This window comes from Manis pentadactyla, chromosome 9 (genome assembly GCF_030020395.1).
Source record: "Manis pentadactyla isolate mManPen7 chromosome 9, mManPen7.hap1, whole genome shotgun sequence".
Classification (NCBI taxonomy): Eukaryota; Metazoa; Chordata; class Mammalia; order Pholidota; family Manidae; genus Manis; species Manis pentadactyla.
The window spans coordinates 122600970-122623735 of record NC_080027.1 but is presented as its reverse complement, the minus strand read 5'-3'; the positions used below and the strand labels follow the sequence as shown (position 1 = coordinate 122623735).

Sequence of the window (22766 nt, the reverse complement as noted above, 5' to 3'; positions counted from 1 at the left end):
TTCTGGGTCAAGTGAACAACAAATCACTTCAGGGATCGCCTTAGGCCATTGACTGAGCACTTTAAATCTTTGGAAAAGGTAGTTTTCTGAGGACTAAATAACCTTTTGAAGGTGGTTTTGTAGACTGGGGTTGTTTATTTATTGTCTACTCAGAAAATAAATAAGTAGGCCATCATCATGTTTGTGTTGAGGTCTCTGCTAGGTAATCTTAAGGACACAAAGATAAAGATGATTGGACTTCTGCCTTCCACTTGCTCATATTCTCATCAAGAATTATAAACAAGTGAGAAGTTGGATAACACTTTGAGAGAGGACTAGAAGCCATGGCAGAGGCTGTACATGATTAATTGCAAGGTGAGTGGTGCAGATAATGAGCTCTCTCGAGTTCAGAGCAGGGCGGAGAGGTCACTGCCTACTGATGTGGTCAGAGGGGCTTTGTGGAAGGGGAGGCAGTGCAACGGGGGTGGTATGAGAAGAGGCAGAGGGCACGCACGCAGGTAACTTTAATAAAAATCTTCTCTGCTGGGATATATTGAATCAGTTCTGCCTAAAGCCCAGGTGGATGGTGCCACCTTTTCTGACTTGCATGGGCTCCAGGCAGAATTCTCTAAGCAATAAAGGAACAAGGAATTAAAATAAAATTGGGAATGGGGAAATCATTCCCCCTGAGTTGAGATCGGTTGTTTGTTTGTTTTTTTTATGTCAGCTGTGATGCTAGGGAAGAAAAATATGATGCCAAAAATTTTTCATAACTGTATTTCTAATAGCAGCCCCAAACAGGCCTGCAGGGTTGTAGCAGTTCCCTCTTGTCCATCACTGTGGCCGTTAATGCCAAGCCTAGGGTGATGGCTCCTCTCCAGCTCCAACCTCAGGTTCCCCACCCAAAGCCTCTTAAGGGCAATAGGAGACTTCTGCAATCCACGATGTATCCTGAGAGTAGGACTCTGTGGGTTTTTATAGCGATTAGCTCTCTAATGCTGGTCCTGTTTCCATAGAGACCCTATAAATAGAGGAACGTTGGCGACCTAGGCTTGCTAAGGCTCACAGTGACCCAGTCACCCCCACTGAACCCTCCCAGCCGAAGGTGTGGTAGGGATAGAGAGAGAGTTTCAGCCCACGTGGGAGGAAGGGCTATTCAGTCAGCTGCCTGGTAGGATAATACGCTATAGGTTAGTGTGACTTTTTAAAGATCCTTTCAGCTTTTCTGAGAGTTGTTAACAACACAGGGACCTGTAGGAATTTGAAGCCACTTTTGGCTATTTTTAACCAGATGGTGCTAAAGACGCTGTACCCAGAACATTTTACTCTTGGCCTTCACGCAGCTGTGTTTGCAGATCTTGCAGCAGACTTCCCCTTTGGGGGACCCACACCCCGGGAGGAAAACGGATGAAGCCTAACTGTTCACAGACCACAGCCCTCTCTGGAAAGATATTTCAGAAACCATCTAGTTCATCCTTTCTTCCTGAGAGAGATGGCACCTAAGAAGACGGGTCCTTCCTGCCCTTAAAGATAGTTCCAGGGCAGGAGACAGCAGCCTTTCCTCCCGCCGCTCCACAGGGTCTCGGGCACCCAACTCCAGGGAAGCTCTCCTTTCTGGAACGTTCTGGGGCCGTTGTTGCTCATTCTCATGGGTTAGGAGAGCTCTGTTTGCATCCCACCTCAACTCCAAAACATCACTGCTCTCTTCCTATACACAGCTCCCTTTGGCCCCCAAAACGGTTTCTGGCAGCTGGGGAAAAGCAAAAGTCAACGGGGAAAAGCAAGTGACATTTAGGCTCTGGAACCTGTTAGTCAGAGCAGGTGGTGATTTCTGCTGCGTTGGTGGCAAAGTTCCCTCAAGCTAGTCACCATGGTTTTCCTCATCCCAAAACTTGTGGCTGGTTATAGTATGTGCTGAGTTTTGTTTTTTTTTAAACGCTGTCAAACCTCTTTAACCATTTCCTCCCAGAAACCCACAGGCAGAAGCAGCCCTGCCCATGTGTCACCCTGCTTTCTGGCCTTGCGCCTTGTAAGGGAGGAAGAACCGGTTCATTTGGAGCAACACCCCTCTGCCCTTGTTCTCTGACCTCGTGTTTGTCCTTTTTCCTCATGCCTAGACCTCAGCAGGTGCCTTGGGACTGCTGGGGCAAAGGTCCTGTGGTCACCTGGTCACCATCCCTGGGTTTTTCCCTCACCTACAGACCAGGTGGGAAGGTGGGCTATGAAGGCCCATAGTGGTTAAAGGTCTCACCTGAGTCCTACGATGTGGCACGGGCAGACCTGCCGCTGCAGTTCAGGGGACTAAACCGCCCTGGCCAAGGCATTTTTGTTTGTTTTGCTCCTGCCCATGATACTGTTCGGGGACACATGGAAACACCCTAGCTACTTCAGTCTTGGCATCAGTGCATCAGCCAGTGAAGGTAAATAAGACTAAAAGTTGGGATTCGTCTGTGTAGTATGAATGAGCCACTCAACCGTGCTGTGCCTCATTTTCTTCATCTGCAAAATGGAGACACTAATACTATATCTGTCATGTCCTACCTCCTGGGGTGAGGCTACCATACAGGCTAGAATGACATCATAAATTAGAAAGCACGTTGAAAAATGCTGTATAATTTTAAAAACAATTGACCAAGGATTTTAGGATCCCAGGCAATATGGCAGACAGAATGCTATCCACAGCACCTCCACCTATTTCCGGGGCTTAAGGAGAGGAAATGCCTCTCACGAAGTTCTTTGAAGGGAACTCGTTTTTACCTGAGGAAATACAGAAGACAGGTGAAGAAGCCAGGTTAGGAATGGTGGGGAGAGGAGAAGGAGACCTGGAATAGAATGCTAGAAAGATGTAATGTGACCGCTTGGCGGAAGCAGCTGGGCAAAGGCCAGAGCTAGCTGGCCCCGTCCTTGATGCCTGGAGGGAGGTCTGGTGTCAGCTTGGGCCTGAGAAGGGACGGCGGGCCCAGGCTCATCCCTCGGGGAGGCCACAGGATCTGGCCATTTCCAAGTCCGTGGCAGGGCGCCCTCCCCAGGCCGTCTGCCTTGGCCTTGCGGTCCTACCCGGAGCAGATTCAGGTGGGTCTCTTGGCCCTGCCTTCAGCTGGCCCTGAGGGGATAGTGACTCCGTGGGAAAACCCGGCCCTGGGTAACCTAAGGTCTCCAGGGCCGCCCCAGAATTAAATTCCTAAGAAGGAGTGGTGGTAGCCTTAATTTTCTCACCTGGAAGTGGAAAGTGCTGCTGTTCTTCTGTTAGTGTCCGGGAAGCTCAAGCGAGGTAATGCAGGAGAACAAGCACCGTGAAGATAGACTCATTGGTTCCTGGTGATACGTGATGATGTGACTTAACGTGATGATGTGAAATAGGTGATGTAAAGGCCCCGCCTTCTTTGAGAATTGTGGGGAGACTCAAGTGAGGTGAAAAATGAAAATCTGAAGCTTTTACACAAATATATGTATATAGTTCCTAACTAACATCCAGATGTATGAGCACAGCCATCTACACAAACAGTGCTGCGGTGTAAAGTAACTGCAGGGTCAGCTAACTCGGAAGGTCGAAGGTGGTTCTCTCTGGGTTTTTTCATGGTCTAAGTTTTCTACTCTGTAAGTTTGTTCCTAAAAAAAAATGAAAGTCCAGTACATGAAATGCTTTGGGCTGTTTTTTTTAAAGGACTGAGGCTTCCTCATGAGATTGTGGGTCGTTCCTCACAGATGAAGACCTGATTTGGCTCATTAAGCCCCAAATGGCTGAGTTCTGAGTCTCATTTTAGGGATAACAGAATACAGGTTCTCACGCGGTCCTCCAGGTCCCAGCCTGCCTCCCACTGGCTCCAAAGCTGTCTGCCGAGGGCCCGGGCTGGCCTGATCAGCCACCCCAATAGAAGCGGCTGGTTGGAATCACATCACATGTCTCGTGCTGGCCAGGTGGTCCCGCCCCTCTCTGAGCAGTCTTGCCTGGAGAGCAGGTGGAGAATCTCAGAGCTGAGAGAGAAGGCTGGGGCCGGGGCCCTGCTGGGCTCCATGGCCTCTTTGGTTTGTTCCAGTCTGAGGAGAAAGACACGCATTTGGATAGCTGGTTCTGATATTTTTGCAAAAGAAGGCATCACATTACTGACTGCATGGCACAGAATGCCCATAGAAGTCAAGTTTGTTTATTTTTTATATTTTCTAGTTTATTATAAAGGATATTATAAAGGATACAGATGAACAGCCAGATGAAGAAGTGCACAGGATGAGGTCCAGAAGAGTTCCGAGTGCAGGAGCTTCTGTCCTGCTGGAACCAGCATGCGCCATCCTTGGCCTATGGACGTGCTCACCAACTCAGAAGTGCCAAAGTTTTTTTTTTTTTGCTAACTATTATCAGGAATGAAATTGGCTACAAATAGAAAATTGTATAGACAAAGATAGGTTTATTAATCTTGTACAGCAAGAATGCCAGGATAGGCTTCACAACCGGCTTGGCGGCTCCATAGGGCCATCAAGTTCCCATGCCTGTCCCTTGGAGCTGTGTTGTGTTGTAGGCCTTCATCATCATGCCAGTCATTGTGTGGTTGCAGGATGGCTGCTGCATCTCCAGGCATTACCTCCACATTCCAGATGAGAAGAAGTAAGCAGGGCCAGTGCTTTTATCAAGAAGGCAAAAGCATTGGTTCTAGTTAAACTCTCACCTTGGTTTTATTGGTCAAACCGTGGTATATGGCTACTCCCGGCTGCAAGGAAGTCTGATGAAGCAAGAATTTTTAGCACGGTGCATCAAGGTCATGAGGTTTTTTTGATAAGAAAGAAAGGGAATTGGTATTATTTAATATTAATTGAAATTAAGAAAGCAATTAGGCAATTAGTGTCTGCTACAACAGGGTAACCTGATCGTATGACCCTGGCTCTCTCAGAGGGCGTTGCAGTCTGTGGAAATGGATCTAAAAGAGCAGCGCAGCTTGAAGGAGGGCCTGAGTTAGGAGAGGGGCTGGAGGTCAGGGGAGAGCCCGTTCAGCAGGCTGCAGCCCCATGGCCAGGTGCGGCCTGCTTGAGCCGCTGAACGCCAGAACAGACACGAGAATATCGTGACCAGTGACCCCGAACCCAGGTGGTGACTGAGAATGTCTGTGGGGCCATAGGGGTGCGGTGCTTTGGGAATGAAAGGTGGGTCTCAGCTGCCACCTTTCTGCAAGGTGACCTCTTAGTCCTGATGGGCCCTTCATAGGGATCTTCCAGATTCAGACAGCTGTAGTAACTACACTGATCTCCCGGGAAAAGACCCCTCACCTCTGCCTACACCAGCTAGGCACTGAGAGCTTCCCACCCACCAGGGTTCTTCCTCTCTCCCTCTTCAGAAAATCCAGCAGCTCTCAGAGGGCTCCATGTTCGGCCACGGCCTGAAGCACCTGTTCCATAGCCGCCGCCGGTCGAGGGAAAGGGAGCACCAGACGTCTCAGGATTCGCAGCAGCAGCAGGGCATGTCTGACCATGACTCCCCAGACGAGAAGGAGCGTTCCCCAGAGATGCACCGCGTCTCCTATGCCATGTCTCTGCACGACCTGCCCGCCCGGCCCACCGCCTTCAACCGCGTGCTGCAGCAGATCCGCTCCCGGCCCTCCATCAAGCGGGGCGCCAGCCTGCACAGCAGCAGCGGGGGCGGGGGTAGCAGTGGGGGCGGCAGCCGGCGCACCAAGAGCAGCTCCCTGGAGCCCCAGCGTGGCAGCCCCCATCTGCTGCGCAAGGCCCCCCAGGACAGCAGCCTGGCTGCCATCCTGCACCAGCACCAGTGCCGCCCCCGCTCCTCCTCCACAACCGACACGGCCCTGCTGCTGGCTGATGCCAGCAGCGTGTACCTCCTGGCCGAGGAGGCCGAGGGTGTGAGCGACAAGGTGAGGTGGGGCGAGAGGAGGGCTTTCAGGGGCACCTGCTAGGGCCTTAGACCTAGGGAGCTGAGTGGGGGCCCTGCCTTTGAGGAATCAGAGGTAGAACTCAGCCAAAAGCAAGAGATGATCCCCCAAGGTCTAATTTCTGTTTGTTTAGGGGCTTTTCAGTATTATATTTGCTCAGGCTGATACTAATTTTAGTTTGTGTTCCTTAAATATGCTACCAAGAAGCGGTAGTACAGTGGTTTAGAGCACAGACTGGCACCGACCCGGCTTCTGCCTGCCACTTATAGCTGCACTGGTCGCTCAACCTCTTTGTACCTCAGTTTCTCAATTGAAAATGGGCTTAATCATAGTAGAGTGGCCCTAGGGAGAAATGGGTTCATATATGTAAAATACTTGGAATGGAGTCTCGCACAGTATCGTTCTTATTATTATTACCAATCGCAGAGGAAGACGGGAAGATCCACGGAGGGTTGTTTGGTTAGGAGAAAATATAGTTTGGTACTTCCTGGATTTCTATATTCATTCTTTTATTCATGTAGCAAGTATTTATCAAATACCTGTCACGCACACTATGAATGAACAAGTCAGAGGTGCTGTCCTCATGGAGGTCACCACAGAGGGGAGACAGGTGGCTGAACGGGCAGAAAAGGGATTAAAACTGTGACCGAAGTTCTGGGAGCCTGGGGTGGGGAGGGAGGTTTGGCAAAGAAGGAAGCCATTGAACTGACTCTTGGGGAAGGAGGATGATTGAGCCAGGGAAGCCCTGGGGAGAGCGGAGCAGGGAGGGCGGATGTAGCACGTACAAAAGCAGACAAGCCCCCTAGTGTTGGGGGCTAATAGTGGCTCATTGTGTGCGGAGTTTCCAGCACTTTGCCGGGGCTGACAGGTAAACAGAGGCCAGATCGCAAGGGTAATTTGGAGCTCTCAAAGGGTATTAGGCAGGAGAAAGTCACTCTGGGTCTCAAGGTAGGCGATGGTTTGGGAAGGGGGACAGGTGTAGCCTCAAGGAAACCATTTTTGGAGCTCCTGCAGAAGTGAAGGCTGGAGCAGAGAGCTGGAAAGGAGCAGACAAGTTTAGGAGACACTTGGAAGTTAGAATCAATAGTACTGTCTGTAAAACCCAAGAACATTGTGGAAATAAACAAAGCCCACGCAAATGAAAAAAAAAAAAAAAGAATCAAGAGTACTAGGTGAGAGTGTGGACGTGGAAGACAGAGGAATGGAAGGAGCAGAGGATGATTCTAGTGTTTCTGGCTTGGCAGCTGTAGGAATGGGGCGTTCTTCAGTGAGGAAATGGGACAAGGAGCATGTTTGTGGAGGGATGTGATGGCTTCAGTTTTGGACTCACTGAGTTGCAGGTGCCTTTGGGAGCTGTCCCGCCGAAGAGTCGGGTTCCTGGGGGACAGGTCTGGAAGGGGACCAGTACTCTGGGAGCCAGCACCGAGCTAGAAAGCATGGGTGTGGACGAGACCCTCAAAGGGTCAAGTGAGATACATCACGTGAGGAGGAGGCCAAGGATGCATCCGACATCTAAGGGACAGAGCAGCAGATACGTAGGAGTACACCTGGGGACAGATGATGGAAGCAAAAGGAGGAAGGAGTTTAAAGGACGTACTGAGCAGGAGCACCTGGTCGGGTCTGGTTTGGAATGTGCACAGACACTACAAGCGGGGGAGGGAAGTGGGGGTCACTGGTAACTGGTGAGAAACCAGTGTCAGTGCATTGAGGAGATGGTGGAATTGGGGGCATCCCTGCAGCTCTCCTGAGGAGAAAGGACAGCAGATATGGGGGGTTGGGGCCGTTTAGTTTTTGTTGGGTTTTTGAAAGATGGGTGGGGAAGGTGGCAGATCACATAGGGCCTAGTAGGCCTGGAAAGGGGGTTTTGCTTTCTTCTTAAGTAGGTGGGAAGTTATCAGAAGGTTTTGTAAAGATGAGTCTGAACACACCCTTTAGGAAGATCACTCTGGCTGCTGTGCGGAGTGTAGGCGGCGAGCCAGGTCGTGAGCACCAAGTACAGCTAGAAGCTGCTGGAATACTCCAGGGCCGACATGATGGTGGCTTGCAGCCGGGTGGGAGAGGTGGAGGCGGGGAGAAATGGCTGGATCCTGGATTTGCTTCGGGGATCCAGCTGCGTTTCCAGGGGACGTGGGGCATCCCAGAAAGGGCACAGGCAAAGATGGCGCACAGGTGTTTGGCCTGGCAGTTGGAAAGAAGAAATTGCCATTAACTGATTTGGGGAAAATAGCCATCGGCATAGATGATCTGGCAGGGACTGTTGGGGGAGGGCAGAAATCAGAGCTAGGCTTTGGATATGTTATGTTTGGTGGCTGCTAAACATCTATGTGGAAATGCCAAATAAGCCGTCAGATGCATCAGTCTGGAGTCTCGGGGAGAGATGCAGGCTGGAGACGTATATTTGGGAGTGGTCGTTGCATGGACAGTACTTAAATGCTGGCCCTGGGTCATTTGCAAGCCTAATTCCAGCTGTGGAGAAGTCTGTTCCAAGAGTGAAATCTGGGTGTGTCGGCTGAACAGCTAACGTGGTTCTGCGGGTTGGAGACCCAGAGCTGCCCTGCGCAGGGAACCGAGTTGCTCAGCCCTTAACGAGCACGTGGTGTGTGTGAAGCCGCCGCTAGGCCCACCTGTCACGGCCGAGTCAGCGGATACATTTAAAAATTCAGGAGCATTTCTGTCAAGCAAGGGTCTCTAGTACAACAGCTGTTTTAGCGGAAGGGAGACTGTGAACCTTGTACTGGCTGCCTGAGCAGACGGAGCGGGTGGGCGGGGGGCGCCCGTAAGCTGCCGGAGGGCTGTGGATGTTTGCCGACCGGGAACTCGGCGGGGCTGGGGGTGGGGGCGCGGGGGCGGGCGCCTCGGCAGGGCAGTTTCTGCGCCAGGCTTCCCCACGGGGCTCGGTCGGTCTTCACACGCCGCCGAGGTATCCGGAGGGCAGGCAGGGCTCTCTTCGTGCTGCCGGAAGACCAGACCCAGGCGCTCGTGGGTGAGCTGGGGTGGGGGGCGACTCCCTGTTCAGGATGGTAGTGGGGGAAATGGTTATTCCTATGGCTGTACCGTGAAACGATGCTGTACCGCGTGTTTAGAACTTTCAGTTTTCTAAAGCTCTGTGTCTGTGCTGTTTGCTACATCTTAATAACAGCCCTGTGAAGTTACCTCCATTTTACAGATGAGCAGCCTGAGAACTTAGAGGAATCAGCAAGCCGCCTGCCTGAGGCACCCAGCCTAGTTCATGGTAGAGAGGAGACGAGATCCCCTGCTTCTAGCGTGTGGACGAGCCCTGAGGTCCAAAGTCACTAACACAAGCAGGGACCGTTTTATGCAGTGTGCACGTCTGTCTCACCCGAGGAGGGTGACTATCTCTGGGTTGCCACTCCCCCTCCAGTGATGCGGTTTTCCTGATGTGGAGCTGTCCCTCCAGGGATGGGTTTGGCCCCGGGGGTGCTGAGGAGAGGGTGTAGGTCCATGTCTCCAGGAAAGGGGTCTTCCAGCCGTCAGTAAACCCTGCTCTGTCAGCTGCGTCCCCCAGCCCCAGAGGTCACTGCTTGGTGTGAGAAGCCGTGGTGTTCCACCCCGGTCTCTGCGCATGAATAGAAGGTATTCTTCTCCCTAGTAAACACAGCCGCACATGCTCGCAGCAAGCTCCCTGGCGATTACTAGCATCTATTTTTAATTCATAAGCCTCCCCCACTGCCCACACCCCTTGCCATTGTTTAGAACTCACCAGCTGGCTTTCAGACCAGGGCCAGGCCCTGTCAGCAGTTGAGTTACTGAAACACCCTGGAGGCAGCTAAAGTTCCTCAGCTGTCCCAGAGAGGCTCACCCCAGCCCCCACCCTGAGAAAGTAGGAGGCCTGGGGCCCCAAAGAGAACAGGGGTGCAACAGAGGGACAGAGGGGCCCACAGTTCCGGGAAGCAGCTCAGCCGCGAGGCCATAGTTTGGCTGTTACTTGATCCCTCCAGACCCAGTTAGCTGTCTTTGAGGTTGTGCCTTAAATGATTTCCCTTTAAAACTGAAAACAGTCGTTATCTTAGCCTCCCCATTCTGCTTTCTGCTATTTGTGTGATGCTAAGCAAGGTAACTAGTCTCTGTTCTTTATATCCATAAAGTGGAAAAAAAGTTGTCATCATTTGTTGGTGCACTGGCGCGTTGGCAGGTAGATACAGAATGCAGGTGGCACCTGAGTTCTCCATCTGTGTGTGGCCTTAACCTCTGGGACCCCGGGCCTGGAGGCCACAGCAGGTGACCTGTGTACACACTGGCTATGGAGTTGGGCTGCCTGATTCCTCAGCAGATGATTCCCCCCCGACACACACATACCCTTTTTTTTTGCTTAGTAGCAGTTCATAGAAAATGTGTATTCTCCAGAAAATCTAGTAACTCTGTCCTGCCTTCATTACCTGCTTCCAGACTTTCTGGGAGTAAACTAGCCCCTGCAGGGGTCAGAGGCTGGTATCCCCTTTCTCCCATTTCTTCCACGTCTGGCTTGGTCATTGCTTCCCTCTTGGCCTTGTTCAAAACCTCTCCCCCACTGTCACTGTGTTCCTCGTGCACCCCTTGTGGCTTATGCAAGGTGCACCCAGTAGGAGGGTCTGCGAGAGGGGTGGAGCAGGAGTGCCCCTCTTCCATGCAGAGTGGCTGTTCCCCTCTGAGGACAAAGAGCAGCATGGGGTGGGAGCCAGGAGCTCACAGGGCATCTGAACAGCTTTAGGAGCCTAGCACAGAGGTGCTCAGGGGCGGGCAGGGTGGGAGAGCGGGCCAGGTGCTGCAGGATGAGGTGGAGAGCGTGGAGAGATGTCATGCCTGGATGCTTCCCTGTGGCCTCGTGGACATCTTATCTCCAGCCCCAGACAAGGAAATCAGTGGTGTTCAGCTCCTCACCTAAGCCAGCAGGCTCTGCATATCCTGACTTTTGCATTCCTCCACCAGACGTATCCAACAAGATTTCTTCTCTGCCATGGTATAGATAAGCACCCCTGTTTACGCTGAGGGATGGCAAGTGAGGGACTACCCTTAGACCTAGGCTCATCTTGGCAGGTGCCAAGGAGCCCTGTTGTATTTATGTCTGGGAGCCTGTGGGCCCAGAGGTGGGTGGGGCTGGCTCTCCCGAGAGAGGTTTTCAAACGTGGCCCTGTGGCAGCTGGGACAGGCCAGCTCCTGATGTGTCTGAGCTTGGAGGCCAGGTGACATGGGAGGCTGAAGGGACCGTGCTCTAGGGTCCAGCTAGGTCCCTCAGCCTGCCCACTCAGACGCAGCCACCATAGGAGGCACGTGACACTCTGCTGATTCACCATCCCCCCTGTTTGTGCTTGGGTCTGTGCCAGCCTGAACGCACACCCAGTTGCCGAGGAGGACAGCTGCCTTCTCTGTTCCCCTCCTGCACCCCATCTCATCTCCTCTTCCCTTCTGTCTCCCTCTCTGCATGGAAAGGCTGCTTAGGCAGAGAGAGAGCCAGAGGCCGTAGCTTGAGGCCAAGCCTATGCTGCCAGATGCTCTCCTGGCCAGGGCGGGCAGCTCTGTGGTTTCCCATGAACCCTCACTGCCTGTCTCAGTGATTAAAAGCCCATTTGCCAGTGTGTCTTGTGGTACCTGGCAAGTCAACAAGAGAAGTTCTTCCTTTAGTCTGACTTGAGTTCCTCATGTTGAAGTGAAGCCCCTTACCTTGTAGGAGTCTTGTCCAATCAGGAAAGGGGCCAGAAAGTGAGGACTCTGCCCCTTACCTAAGGCCTGGACAACTGAGCTCACAAGCACCAGCTTCTTCCGGACTTGACTTAGAACAGGACTGGGGGCTCAGCCAGTGCCCCAGCAGGGAGCTGGCCTCCGGAATCAGCCCTGATTCATCGCTTCCCCACTGATCCAGGACTGACTTCCTAGGCAGAAGTTCCCAGTGTTCTCCAATTAGCTCTGGGTTCTGGGAGTACAGAATTCCCTGGCTCCACGGGGTGAGGTTAGATAACATCCAAGTTACCTTGCAAGGCCTGACGTCCTAACTCTGAGCTCAGGCCAGAAGCTGTGGGGGACCCCGTGGCTCTCTGCAGCCCCTGGCGGCTAAGCTGATGCCAGCCCAGACCCAGGCGGGAGGCGCCAGTCAGGCCCCCAGCCTTCGCTCAGCATCGTCAACCTCAGCTCTCTCAGACACGCCCCCGCGGAAGGTGTGCTCCGTCATGGACGTCCCCCCACCAACGACCGCGTGCCGGGGATGGTAGCAACAGCAGCCTGGCCATCCGGCTCCAGACAGTGAGGAGCCGGTGCTGGCGTTGCCAGTGTGGGCCTGGGAGCTGGCACAGGTCTCCCGAGCCACCAGGCACAGTCCTTCCTGGATCCTCCACATGCCTGTGATGCGAAACGTGACTCTGGCCCCCTGTGGTGCCAAATGATGCAGTGGAAATACAGTATCATTAACCTGATCCCTGCTCCTGCCTCTTCTTTCTCTTCACAGGCGCAGTTTGGGCTTTCTCTGTCTCTACCCCACGTGGCCAAGGGCTCTGGAGTAGTAGTGGTGGTGAATGCACACACCCCATTGCATGCCTTCTAGGCTCCCTGCTCTGCAGTGGAGGGCTGGAGGCAACGAGTGAAGTTTCTGGAAACGGTAGCCTTCTGTGAACTCCCTTCTCTCTCCAGCGACAGGCACTGGGGTGTTGCAGTTTGTCTGGCTGTCCCCCAGCCCCTGTTTCCTTCATGCTCCAGAGGCTGACTCACATGCCTCCTTATTTTGTCCTCTTTGACCTTCACTCAGGTCTGGACCTGGGCAGTTCTCACTGCATCTTAACTACCTCTCCAGATTCGCCACCACTGGGACCCCAGAGCTGGGCCAGTATCCATAGCTGGTGAATAATTCAGCATGCTTAGCCAAAGCTAAAGCAGATCCAAGTGACTCTGTGACTACGAGGCCTCCGTTGGGTGGCTGGAAAGGTGAACCGTGCCCTGGAAAGACAAGTGTTCTGTAGTATTAACTTCATCATATAAGGTTTCTTCAGACCCAAATATTATCTCAGCCCCAAGCCTGCCTACTGACTCCTCAGGGCCTCAGTGGCATCCTGGGCATGCCCCTGGGACTTGCTGGCCATGTCCCTTTGGTGTGTCCCTTTGTGCCTTCCTGGTGTTGACACTCGACTGGACGGTATGCCGCAGTTTACAGAGGGCTATCACCTGTCAGCTCGTGGCCAGCACGGAGCCCTCGAGTCAGCAGGATGCCCCAAGCGTTCTGTTGCAGTCCTCTGCTTTTGGGAATCATTCTTAATTATTCTTGGCCAATAGAGTGGGCAGAGGGGGCTCTGCTTCTTCTCTGGGCCACTTTCTTTGGGACGTGTCCTCAGTGTCCACTCCCAGGAAAATAGAGTAGCTATGCAAGGCATGAAATTGTCTGTCTTTTCTACCCACCTGGCACTGATTTTGATATTCCTAAAAATGACCTAGGTGATTGGTGGTTTCCATTGCCTAGCATCTGGCTCATGACTGTGCCCAAGGAGGACTCCCTACACAGGAGTGTCTTTGGCATTAGACGGCAAAGGATCCGTGGGTAGAGGAGGCCTCCACTCTCTCTGAGAGTAGCTGAAAGGGGGCATAGTGTGTGCACGCTAACGTCACCCTGTGGCTTTCTCCACTCTGGCCTTTTCTGCCTGTTTTTCCAGCTGATAAGGCCAAGCCTCTCCTGTGCTCCTAGGAAACGGGCCCACCTTGGTTGCTTTAAGTCACTGTGAAGAATATGAGCCTTCCTCTCACATTTCCCCAGGGGAAGCAGGGCTCTTTGAGAACATGAGTTTCTAAGAAAATGCATGTTCTGGCTGGGTCTGCAACTGAGTGTTGGGGGGACCTCTGAATACTAACCATTTCCCAAACCCCCACTTCCAAGAGGTGAGTGTTGGAGATGTGGCAGCCTTTCATGGAGGAATCCTAACTGGGAGATTTTCACGGCACATTTGGAGCCTGAGATTTTTTAAGGCCTCACCTTGTATTCTAAGCTACTAAATTTAGCTGCTTTTGAGCGTTAGTCTTTGCTCCTAAAGCCTATGACTTCTCAGGTTTTCCATCCTTCAGAATGTGTGGTTTGTGCTTTTTTTCCCGAGAGATAAAAGTAAGTAGGAAGATTTTTAAAAGTTAGGGTAGGGGGGGAACTGAAGAACAATAAGAAGAGCAAAGGAAGAGATAAGAGAAAATTTAATATTTGGAATATTAAAGAAAAAAGAGTCATGACATGGCAATTGAGGGGGAAGAAAATGGAGGGAACCCAGTTTCCCAGAGACTGAGGGCTGTCCAGACATGCAGAGAGGACAGCCTTGTGGGCAGGACCTGGGCCTCCTTCCAGGGTCCTCTCCGGGACCGCAGGAGCCCATCTGTTGCCCCGGACTCAGCCTGACTGGAGAAGTGGAACGAGTCAGGCCAGAGACACCTGTGCGGCTCAGCTGCCTGAGCCTCTGAACGACAGCAATGCCCTGCCTGGGCCGAGAGGGGGCCTGCTTCTCCGTCAGGCCAGAGAGGAGGCGGCGGGGGGCTGGGACGGCCAGGACTTGTCCGGAAGTCCACCTGATGGCACTTACCTGGCAGCACCTTCTCTTTGCAGGAGGATAGATGTTTTGTGGCTTCTTCCAGCACCCACTGCAGCTCTTTGTGTGTCCCCCAGCCACCCTCTCCTCTTTGCTCCATATGGCAGTTACTTCTCTGGCTTTTTCTGTCCCAGGCAAAGCCAGGGGCCATTTGGAATGACTGGTATGTGTGTGTCTACATGTATGTGAACATGAGGGAGCCTCCAGATTAGTCATTGTTTTCAATAAAGCCCACAGTGTGTGTCAGGCCCTTTGCTCATGCTCCCATTCTATCTTCACTAGAGCCTGGGGAGATGACGATCACAGGTACTACTGCAGCTAGGGAAACCGAGGCTGGGCTGCAAAGAGAGTCTCCAGCGCTTGGCTCGTTCACGCCCTCCTCCGCCTCCCAACGCCACGGGCCCCTCCCAAAGGCCCCTTCCTCTGGGCCACTGCTCCGCAGAGCCCACTGCCTCTTGCACTTATGAAGAAACAGGGACAGAGCCTGTGCGGACGGAGAGCTTAGCCAGCGCCCCCGGAGCCCACCTTGGCACGTCTTCCTGCCACACATTCCCCTTCAGCCAGGGCTTTCCAAGGCCCTGCTCTTCACACAGTCCTCCTGCTGCCCTTGTGGACAGAGCCTCAGGGCCCACCGGCCCATAGCAAGTATGGAAGTGAGACCCAGACCCGGGGCTCACATCACTTACCCCACCTCGTCTCAGTGCTCTGGGCTCCCTGGTGCCCGTCCCCAGAGCAGGGAGCTCTGCATTCTTGTGGGGACATTTCATACATGTAAATACAGGAGCAGCCTCTAGAGGAGAAGGGCTCTCTTTCCTGCTGGCTGTCTGGCAGACATGATCCTTGTTCCTGTCTGTTCCTTTTCTCTTAGCAGGCATTTGGCTCACCCCCGAGCTCCCCCTGCCTTTTCCTGATGTTCAGTTATGGTGCTGTTGGCTTGGTTGTCCCCAGAGGGGAGCTGCCGGATGCCTGTATGGCAGGTGATCTCAGGGTCATCTTGGTGGTACAATGCGGTCTTGCAGGAACCTGTTTCTGGTGCTTCTGAGTCTTCCTGATCCCATAGTCCCGGGAGCAAGACCTGATGAGGGAGCCCCAGGGCTCAGCTTTCTCAGCCCCATCCTGCCTCCAACCTGCTGCCACCGCCTTCTCTTTTTCTGTTCGTAAAGAAAGGGTACAAATCTTAGCGTGGTAGAGCCTAGAAAGGAGAGAGGCGGGGGAGGGATGTCTTGAGGCAGGAAGACCAGGCCGTCTCTGTGAGCGCCAAGGACAGAACAGGGTAGATGGACTGCCTTCGACTGCAGCTCAGGGGGATGGATCTGTCATTCTACGGGTGTAAACACTGGGTCAGTCTTATGTTCAGCACTGATGTATTTACGCAGGGCCTTGACATAATCTGATCTCTGCCTTCCTAGGGGCAGTGGGACCTAAGGCCTATTTCCCTGTTGTGCAAGAGGAAAGTGCATGGTGCCCAGGCATAAAGTAAAAATCAAGCACTACAGGAAGGAGGTCATTTACAGATGTGCTGCCCTGCTGGGTACGTTCCCCGACCCCATGTGTCACTGGCCACCCAGACATCGGGACCTGCGTGCTGTGCTTTTGCTAGGTTCCTGCCCTCACAAACCCCAAGTCATTGGCCACCACAAATATTTGTAAAGTTTCCATGAGCCCAGAGTGTGGGGATTCCCGCTGTTGGTGTTTTTGGCTGCAAACCCTGGCATTGGGCCCCAGAGATAGCGCTAGGACCTTCCTATCTCTCTGTGCCTTCTGGGCACCGCCCCGTCAGCATGATCAGCACCCACCCTCAGTATTTAAGCCCTGAGTTCCTCGTCAGGCTCAAGTGGGTGCAGAAGTTGCGTCTTTGGTGATTCTGTCGCAGGCAGCTTCCCTACGAGACACCCAACAGGCCCCAGCTCTGCGGGGTCTCCTGTCACCAGCCTCGCACCTTGCTCTCCTCAACTGTGGGCCTCTCGCGCCCCCTGCTGGCCACTCATAGGATTTCCTGCTGGGACTGTCAGGATGAAGTCCAGGGAGGAAGAGACCGCTGTGAGTTTGCCAGCCAGGTTTTCTCTTGGTGTCTCTGCCTGGGCAGACCTCGGGGGAGTGGGGTGTGAGGGCGAGGAACAGTGGGCAGTGGGGAGTGGGAAGCAGAAGCTAGTGGAGAAGTAGCCGCAGTGATGTGCAGAGCTGAGAGTGGATTTCCAGGAGAGGGTCTCAGAGCAGAGGAATTCCTGGGGTGAAGCTGGCTGTGGTCTGATTCCTCCAGGGGGTTCTTGCCTTGGGAGCAATGGTACCATAAGCCAGTGAGCAGGGCAGCAGGGAGAGAGGCAGAGGACTCTGGGCTGTGTGGGGCCCGACAAGGAACCCCCTCCGGGCTCCAGCCTTTTGGGGTTTGGAGAGCTCCTCTCCATCCTGGAAGCCTGGCTGGGAGACCCGCCCCCATTATGAGGCTGGACAAGGGAGTCAGTGGACTGTGCCTGTATCTGTGAGAGGGCTTCTGACGGTGGGAGGCATTTCCAGGCATGCACGGTGAGAGGGATGGCAGTGTACCCGTCTGGGTAGGTCAATGATGTTGGTATGCCAGGGCCGGGGCTACTGCCTGTCACACCTGAGTGTCCTCATGTGCACCGATCTCACAGTGGCAGTCGCTGGACTTAGAGATGGGCAGGGCGGGGTGGGAGACACCTCATTAGAGCTTGGTCTACCCTCTGGGTCATCCTCTCTCTCCTCCCAGATGGGAAGGAGTGGCCTGTGAGCCCTAGGGAGGGCGAAATCTCCCAGAGCAATCCACCCCTAATCCCTGGGCTGGCCTCAGCCTGGAGATGGCGGCTGCAGAGCCTGGGAGCTTGGGTACCCCTGCTCGCAGACCCCGGCTTCCCTTGGCAAGCCCGGGGCTGCTCAGGAACTCTGACCCTGGGGGCCTGGCCCAGCCCACAGAAAGCTGGACTCTCAGGGCCCCTGGCACCCCATTGCCAGCACGGCTCCGGGAAGCGCTCCCCACACAGGTGAGGCCCCTGGTGGGTGGAGGGAGAGTTCACCAGGACGGGAAAGCCATTTCTGCAGTTTGTCTAGGGGGCTTTGCTCTCCCTCTGGTCTCAGCCTGGGCCCCTCTGCTCTCTGTTGAGGAAAACTCTTCATGGAAGGAGGGGGAGGGAGGGAGGAGGCGGCAAACACCAAGCCTCCAGGCTCAGGCTGAAGAGTGCGGGGAGAGGCCCAGGGTCGGGCGAGGGTGTCTTGTGCAGGATGGGTGAGCCCTGGCACAGGCGCCCCCAGAAACCAGTGGCCGTGTGTTACTCCACTTGGGCCAGAGAAGCTGACGTGGAATTCAGGGGAAGGGATGTTCCCTGTTGTGGTCACTTCTGTCTTCAGAGAAACAGTGACGAGGGGAGAGGAGCATGAAGGTCCAGGGAGCAGTGGCTCCAGGTGGACAGCTGGAGAGCCCAGGTGGGGCCTAGTGCCGGGGGCTCAGAGGCTTTGCAGAATGCAGAGGAGAGGGCAGGGAGGGGACCTGAAGTGGGACGGGGCTCCGGGGTACAGCCTGGGCTCTGTGGGGTGAGAAGGAGAGGAGAGCGCAGGGTATTTGGGTGGACAAAGGGCATTGGTCTCAGTGGGCCAGGGATGAGGCCACAGAGGGGAGGGTGTGGTTTTGACAGAACTGGAAAGGACTGGCAGCCCAGGGCTAGAGGAGAGGAGAGTCCCTGAGAAGGGGGAGCAGCCCTGAAGGTCAGGGAGGGAAGAGTCCATGACCTCACAGATGAGCACATTTCCACATCTGTACGGACTGTGCACCCCACTCCCTGCGGCAGCAGGACATTCCTTGTACATTCGCGGGCATGCCACACGGGAAGGGGCAGTGCGGGAGGAGCCAGCTGCCTCGGGCAGCTGCCCCTCGAAGCCTCTGGGTGGTGCCGGGGCCTCGCCCCACTCTGCCCTGGTGGACGGACAGACGCGGGTGTACAGACCGCCCCGTGTGGACTCCATTAAACGCCTACGTGTTTGCCTGCCTGCCTTCTGGGGAAAAGCTGCATAGGCTTCCAGGCACCAGTGGGACGGCCGGGTGGGCCGAGACCCCCCGCACCCCACCGAGGCACTCCGGTGCTCCGTGTAGAGCCGGGTCGAGTCATCTCAGTTTGCCCGCATATCCCGCCAGGGAGGGAAAGCACCAAGAGACGGCAGGCTGTGCCCGCTGGCCTGGGGGTGTGGGGGCAGCCCCGGATCCAGGCGCGAGGGTTGGAATGATTTTTCTGGCTAAAATGTCAGATTGGTGGTGGGGACGTCGGGGTCCCCTCCTCCCAGTTTCACCATGAGGTCAAACTGCCTCTTTGGGCAGAAGGCTTCTAGCTGACCGTGGATTCTCCTCTCTGCGTGGCCTGGCCGATCTCCCTGTCCCTCTGGGGAATCTGAGTGTTCCCCATCCCAGGAGGGCTGCTGCAGCCAGTCGCAGGGCCGGAGGCCGGCGGACAGGAACACCTCTGCTGAGCCCCCGGGCCCGACAGCCCCCGTCACACTCACTTGCTGGGCTCTTGGCCACTGGGAGCCCGGGTTCTGCCCAGGAGTGACATCTTGTGGGGACTTTAGCCCACTTGGCCAGACCCACAAACAGGTCAGGATTGACTCCTGAGGGCTCCCTTGTTCTCACCCACCCCCCGAGAGGGGACCTGCGGGCCACCTGTCCCAGGATAATGACTGGCCTGTTTTCCTAAAAGGAAGCGTAGGTCTTTTCCTTTCTTTTCTTTTCTGTCTAAGAGTAACCTTAGCATTGGCTTCCGACACCCAAGCGGATGACGGGGACAGGAGGGCCCCGTCTTCTGCGTCAGCCCACCCTGAGCACCCTGACAGGGGCACCGAGTCAATCTAGGAAGGGGTTTCTTGTCCCTTGGAGTGGGGAAGCAGGCAGGGTGCCCCCTGCAATCTCCCAGGACCCTGGGAGCACCAGTGTGGAGCACCCTGTCCATGCAAGAAGTGATCACTGACATGGTGCACATGGATCAGGGCTTCGTGTATGTGTACTACTGCTGAACACCTGGAACCACAGTCCGGTTTCACGATCCACAGAGCAAGCGCCCTTGCCCTCCCTGAACAGGGCTTCGCCCACGGAAGCCTGGAAGGTCTGCGTCTGGACAGTCCCCACAGTGTGCTTGTGGCAGCAGGGATCCTGGCTGCCAGGCCAGGGCGAGAGAGGAAGAGCTGCCTGTGCCTGGGGCAGGTCAGCACGAGGATATAAGCTCAGGTCTGGGAGGAGGTGGAGGCCCAGGGGAGCCGGGCTGGGGAACTCCTGGGGTCTGGCAGGGTGCCTAATCCGGCTTTGTTTAGAGTTGCTGGAAGGGGGCAGAAAGGAGAGCCTGTGATGCTTCCAGACCTGAGGAGGGGGTGCTCCTTGGCATGTGGGGGCCACAGCCAGCCCCCACCAGAGCAGGGAGAGGAATAGGGAGAGTTGCACTCCGCACTTGACATCCCAGATCTGGCTCTTCCAGAATATTCATCAGTACTTCTTGGACCTCCACCTTTGTATAGAATAAGGGCTCTGACCTCAGCCCTGGCTGGTGGGCACCCTGAGCTGGAGCAACATGGGACCTAGTTGCCTGGCGAGGAGGCGATCATGGAATCAGCATGCCGCCTCACGGTCCTCCTCTTAGCGCTTGCCCAGCCTGTGCACAGGATTGATCCTGGGGGCGGGGACCTGTGGAGTGTCCAGCCCCTCACAGGCAGGAGAGTGAGGAGCCGTGGTGCTGGGGCAACAGCCCAGGTGTGCTGCTGGCAGCTGGGCACAGAGATGGGTCTGGGTGGGCTGGCTGTACGAGGCTCTGTGACCATTTTGAGAGAGGAACAGTGGTCCTGGGTCCAGCCATGCTCTGTGCTGGGACCCTGGGGGTTTTTGCCTGCTGGTGATGGGGAGTTGAGTGATCTGCTTTGCTCCAATTTGTAGTCACCCAGCCCCAAGAAAAGGGGTGGGCGTGCATTAGAAGGAGCTTCTGCTCTCCTGAAAATGAGGCAGTGGGACCAGGGTCCCTGATAGCCTCCCGCAGACCCACTCTGTCATAGGACATTGGTCGGGGCTGTAGCCCAAGCCGACAGGTTGTGCACCATCATTTCTATCTAGTTCTAGAACATTGTCATCTCCTCCAAAGGTAACCATGTGCATAATTTATCATTCCCCATTTATTCCTCTCCCAGCTCCTGGCAACCACTGGTCTCCCTTCTGTCTCTATGGATTTAACCATTCCAGACATTGTGTACAAATGGAATCCTTCAATATGTGACCTTTTGTGATTGGCTTCTTTTACTTCGTGTAATGTTCTTGTAGCTCGTCCATGTTGTAGCATGGATCAATACTTTATTCCTTTTATTGCCAAAATAATATTCCACTTGTGGATGTACCACTGTTGTTCATCCGTTCACTGCTTGTCACCCATGGACATTTGAGTTGTGGCCCTTTTGGCTCCCACAAACAGCACTGCTGTCAACATTGGTGTACAAGCATTTGAGTACCCGTTTTCCATTCTTCTGGGTACGTACCTAGGAGTAGGTTTGCTGGGTCATATGATAATTCTGTTTAACGGTCGAAGCACTGCCAAACGGTTGTCCACAGCTGCTGCCCCATTTTGGATTCCCACCAGCAATGTATGAGGGTTCTAATTTCCCCATTTTATTTTCCATTTTAAAATGATAGCCATCTTAGCAGGAGTGAAGTTTCACTTTATTTTTGTTTGTTTTTGAGCACCTGCTGTATGCCCTGAGACTGTACTCATTTCATCTTCCTGACAGCTCTTTGAGGTAGGTAGAATCATCCCCCTTTTCTAGGTGAGAAAACTGAGTCCCAGAAAAGCTAACGACATATCTGAGGGCACACTGCTGGTGAGGGACAGAGCCAGGATTCTAAATCGGTGTCTCACTCCAAATTCGGTGTCCTTTCCATTGCCCCGCACAGGTTTTGTCTCCTTCTCATTGCTATTCTTTTGTTTTTTGGAGGCAAATCTCATCTCCTCTTCTCATACGCTGCCTGTTCCTTCCCTCTTAACAGCTTTCTTATCTTTTGCTTCTTACGCTCTAATTTTTCTTCCTTTGTTAAAGCACAATCCCTCTTTGCACCTCGGCCTGACTTCCATCCACCTCCTTGGCACTCTTCCCCTGGGCCAGCCTGTCTCCCTCCTGTCCTGAAAGGCCACAGCTGCTGAGGCAGGGTGAGCCTGGGGAGGGAAGGGCACAGGGAACTCTCCGCCTTCCTCCTCTGTGGGAGAGGAAGACAGAGTGGGCATACTGTGGACTGGGGGCCACCAGCAAGACCCAGGCATGGTGAACCTCAGGAAAGAGCTGGCGTCCTGCTGTGGGACCTCCAGCCTCTAGTCTGGGCCCCAGGGCAGAGGAGAAGAGTGGGCGAGGGGGCCAGGATCTCAGCCCTGGGCCGCTCCAGCCCACCACCAGGCCCCCACTGGCTTTCCTGGGAGCATCTGTTCTCTCATTCACAGGGATTTCACTGCCAGCTTCAACTCATTTTTCCACTTGTAAGCCAACCGACTCCAAATCGAGGGAGGAGAGACACCAGGCTGCCAAAGTAGAGCTGTGACAGGCAGGGAATTTGCTATTTTACACTTCGCAGTCCTGATTGCTTTTCACACCGTGTTCACATCATGTCTCATTAGCGCCCCCTACTCCCTCCAGATCGGTGGGCAGCCGCCCGCCTCCTTGGGGAGAGCTATGCTTCTCATTACTGTTCGCTAGGTTAACCGCCGAGCACAGAGCATCACACGGCATGCAGCCAGAGCCAGAACTCGGTTCCTGGACATTTCCCCCGCCAGAGCGAATGGAAGAAAAGAACTGAGCCTCTTTGGAAAGCACAGAGGCCGTCTAAGAGGGCTGGGGTTCTTTAACATCAACAGCCGTGTGTTCATATAGAACTTAATTTTGTGTAGTTCAATATCTATATTGTTATATCAATATTGAGTAAATTTGTTGGTATAATCTCTTAAGTAAACTTCTTTTCCTCGCCCCCCAAAGAAGAACTGTGCTTGCCTAGATTCAGACAGCGTTTATGAGTGCCTTCTGTATGCCTTCTGTGCTCAGTGCCTGCTAGACATCATCTTGTGTAACTCTCCCAAAAGGCCCCAGTGGAGGTATGATCACCCTCTATTCACAGCGGGGACGGCCTTTGCCATCACTGCAGGGAACAGTGCAGGAGGGAGGGGTTTTAAGTCAGACTGGGGCGACAGTTCTACCCTGGGACAGACCATTTAAGGGAGATGGTGGAATTGACGTCTCTGGTATATGAGATGAGACATTCCGAGGAGCAGGTCCTGAGCTCCTGGCAGGAGGGTGAGAGGGGGACCCTAGGCAAATGTAGGAGGAGAGTCCTGACTTCAGGAGAGACTGGGGAATGCAT

At 54.1% G+C, this 22766-nt stretch overlaps 1 protein-coding gene and 1 long non-coding RNA gene across 5 annotated transcripts in view; one reads left to right on the top strand and one right to left on the bottom strand.

The window, feature by feature from the left end:
• The window catches only part of TMCC2 (transmembrane and coiled-coil domain family 2), a 35165-nt gene that overhangs the window by 6693 nt on the left and 5706 nt on the right, over positions 1-22766 (top strand). For 2 of the 4 annotated variants that reach the window (XM_036909712.2, XM_036909713.2), the window contains exon 2: positions 5304-5837. In XM_036909712.2, coding sequence (XP_036765607.2) covers positions 5304-5837 — 534 coding nt within the window. Of the gene's footprint in view, positions 1-5303; positions 5838-15372; positions 16436-17096; positions 17395-22766 lie in introns of those variants that run through there. The other 2 variants (XM_057508065.1, XM_036909714.2) reach the window with 2 other exon arrangements.
• LOC130684973 (uncharacterized) lies at positions 121-3297 on the bottom strand. The gene is made up of 3 exons (XR_008999441.1): positions 3196-3297; positions 1570-1729; positions 121-1000 (listed from the first exon to the last, which is right to left on the bottom strand). It is a non-coding gene; the product is annotated as an uncharacterized LOC130684973 (long non-coding RNA).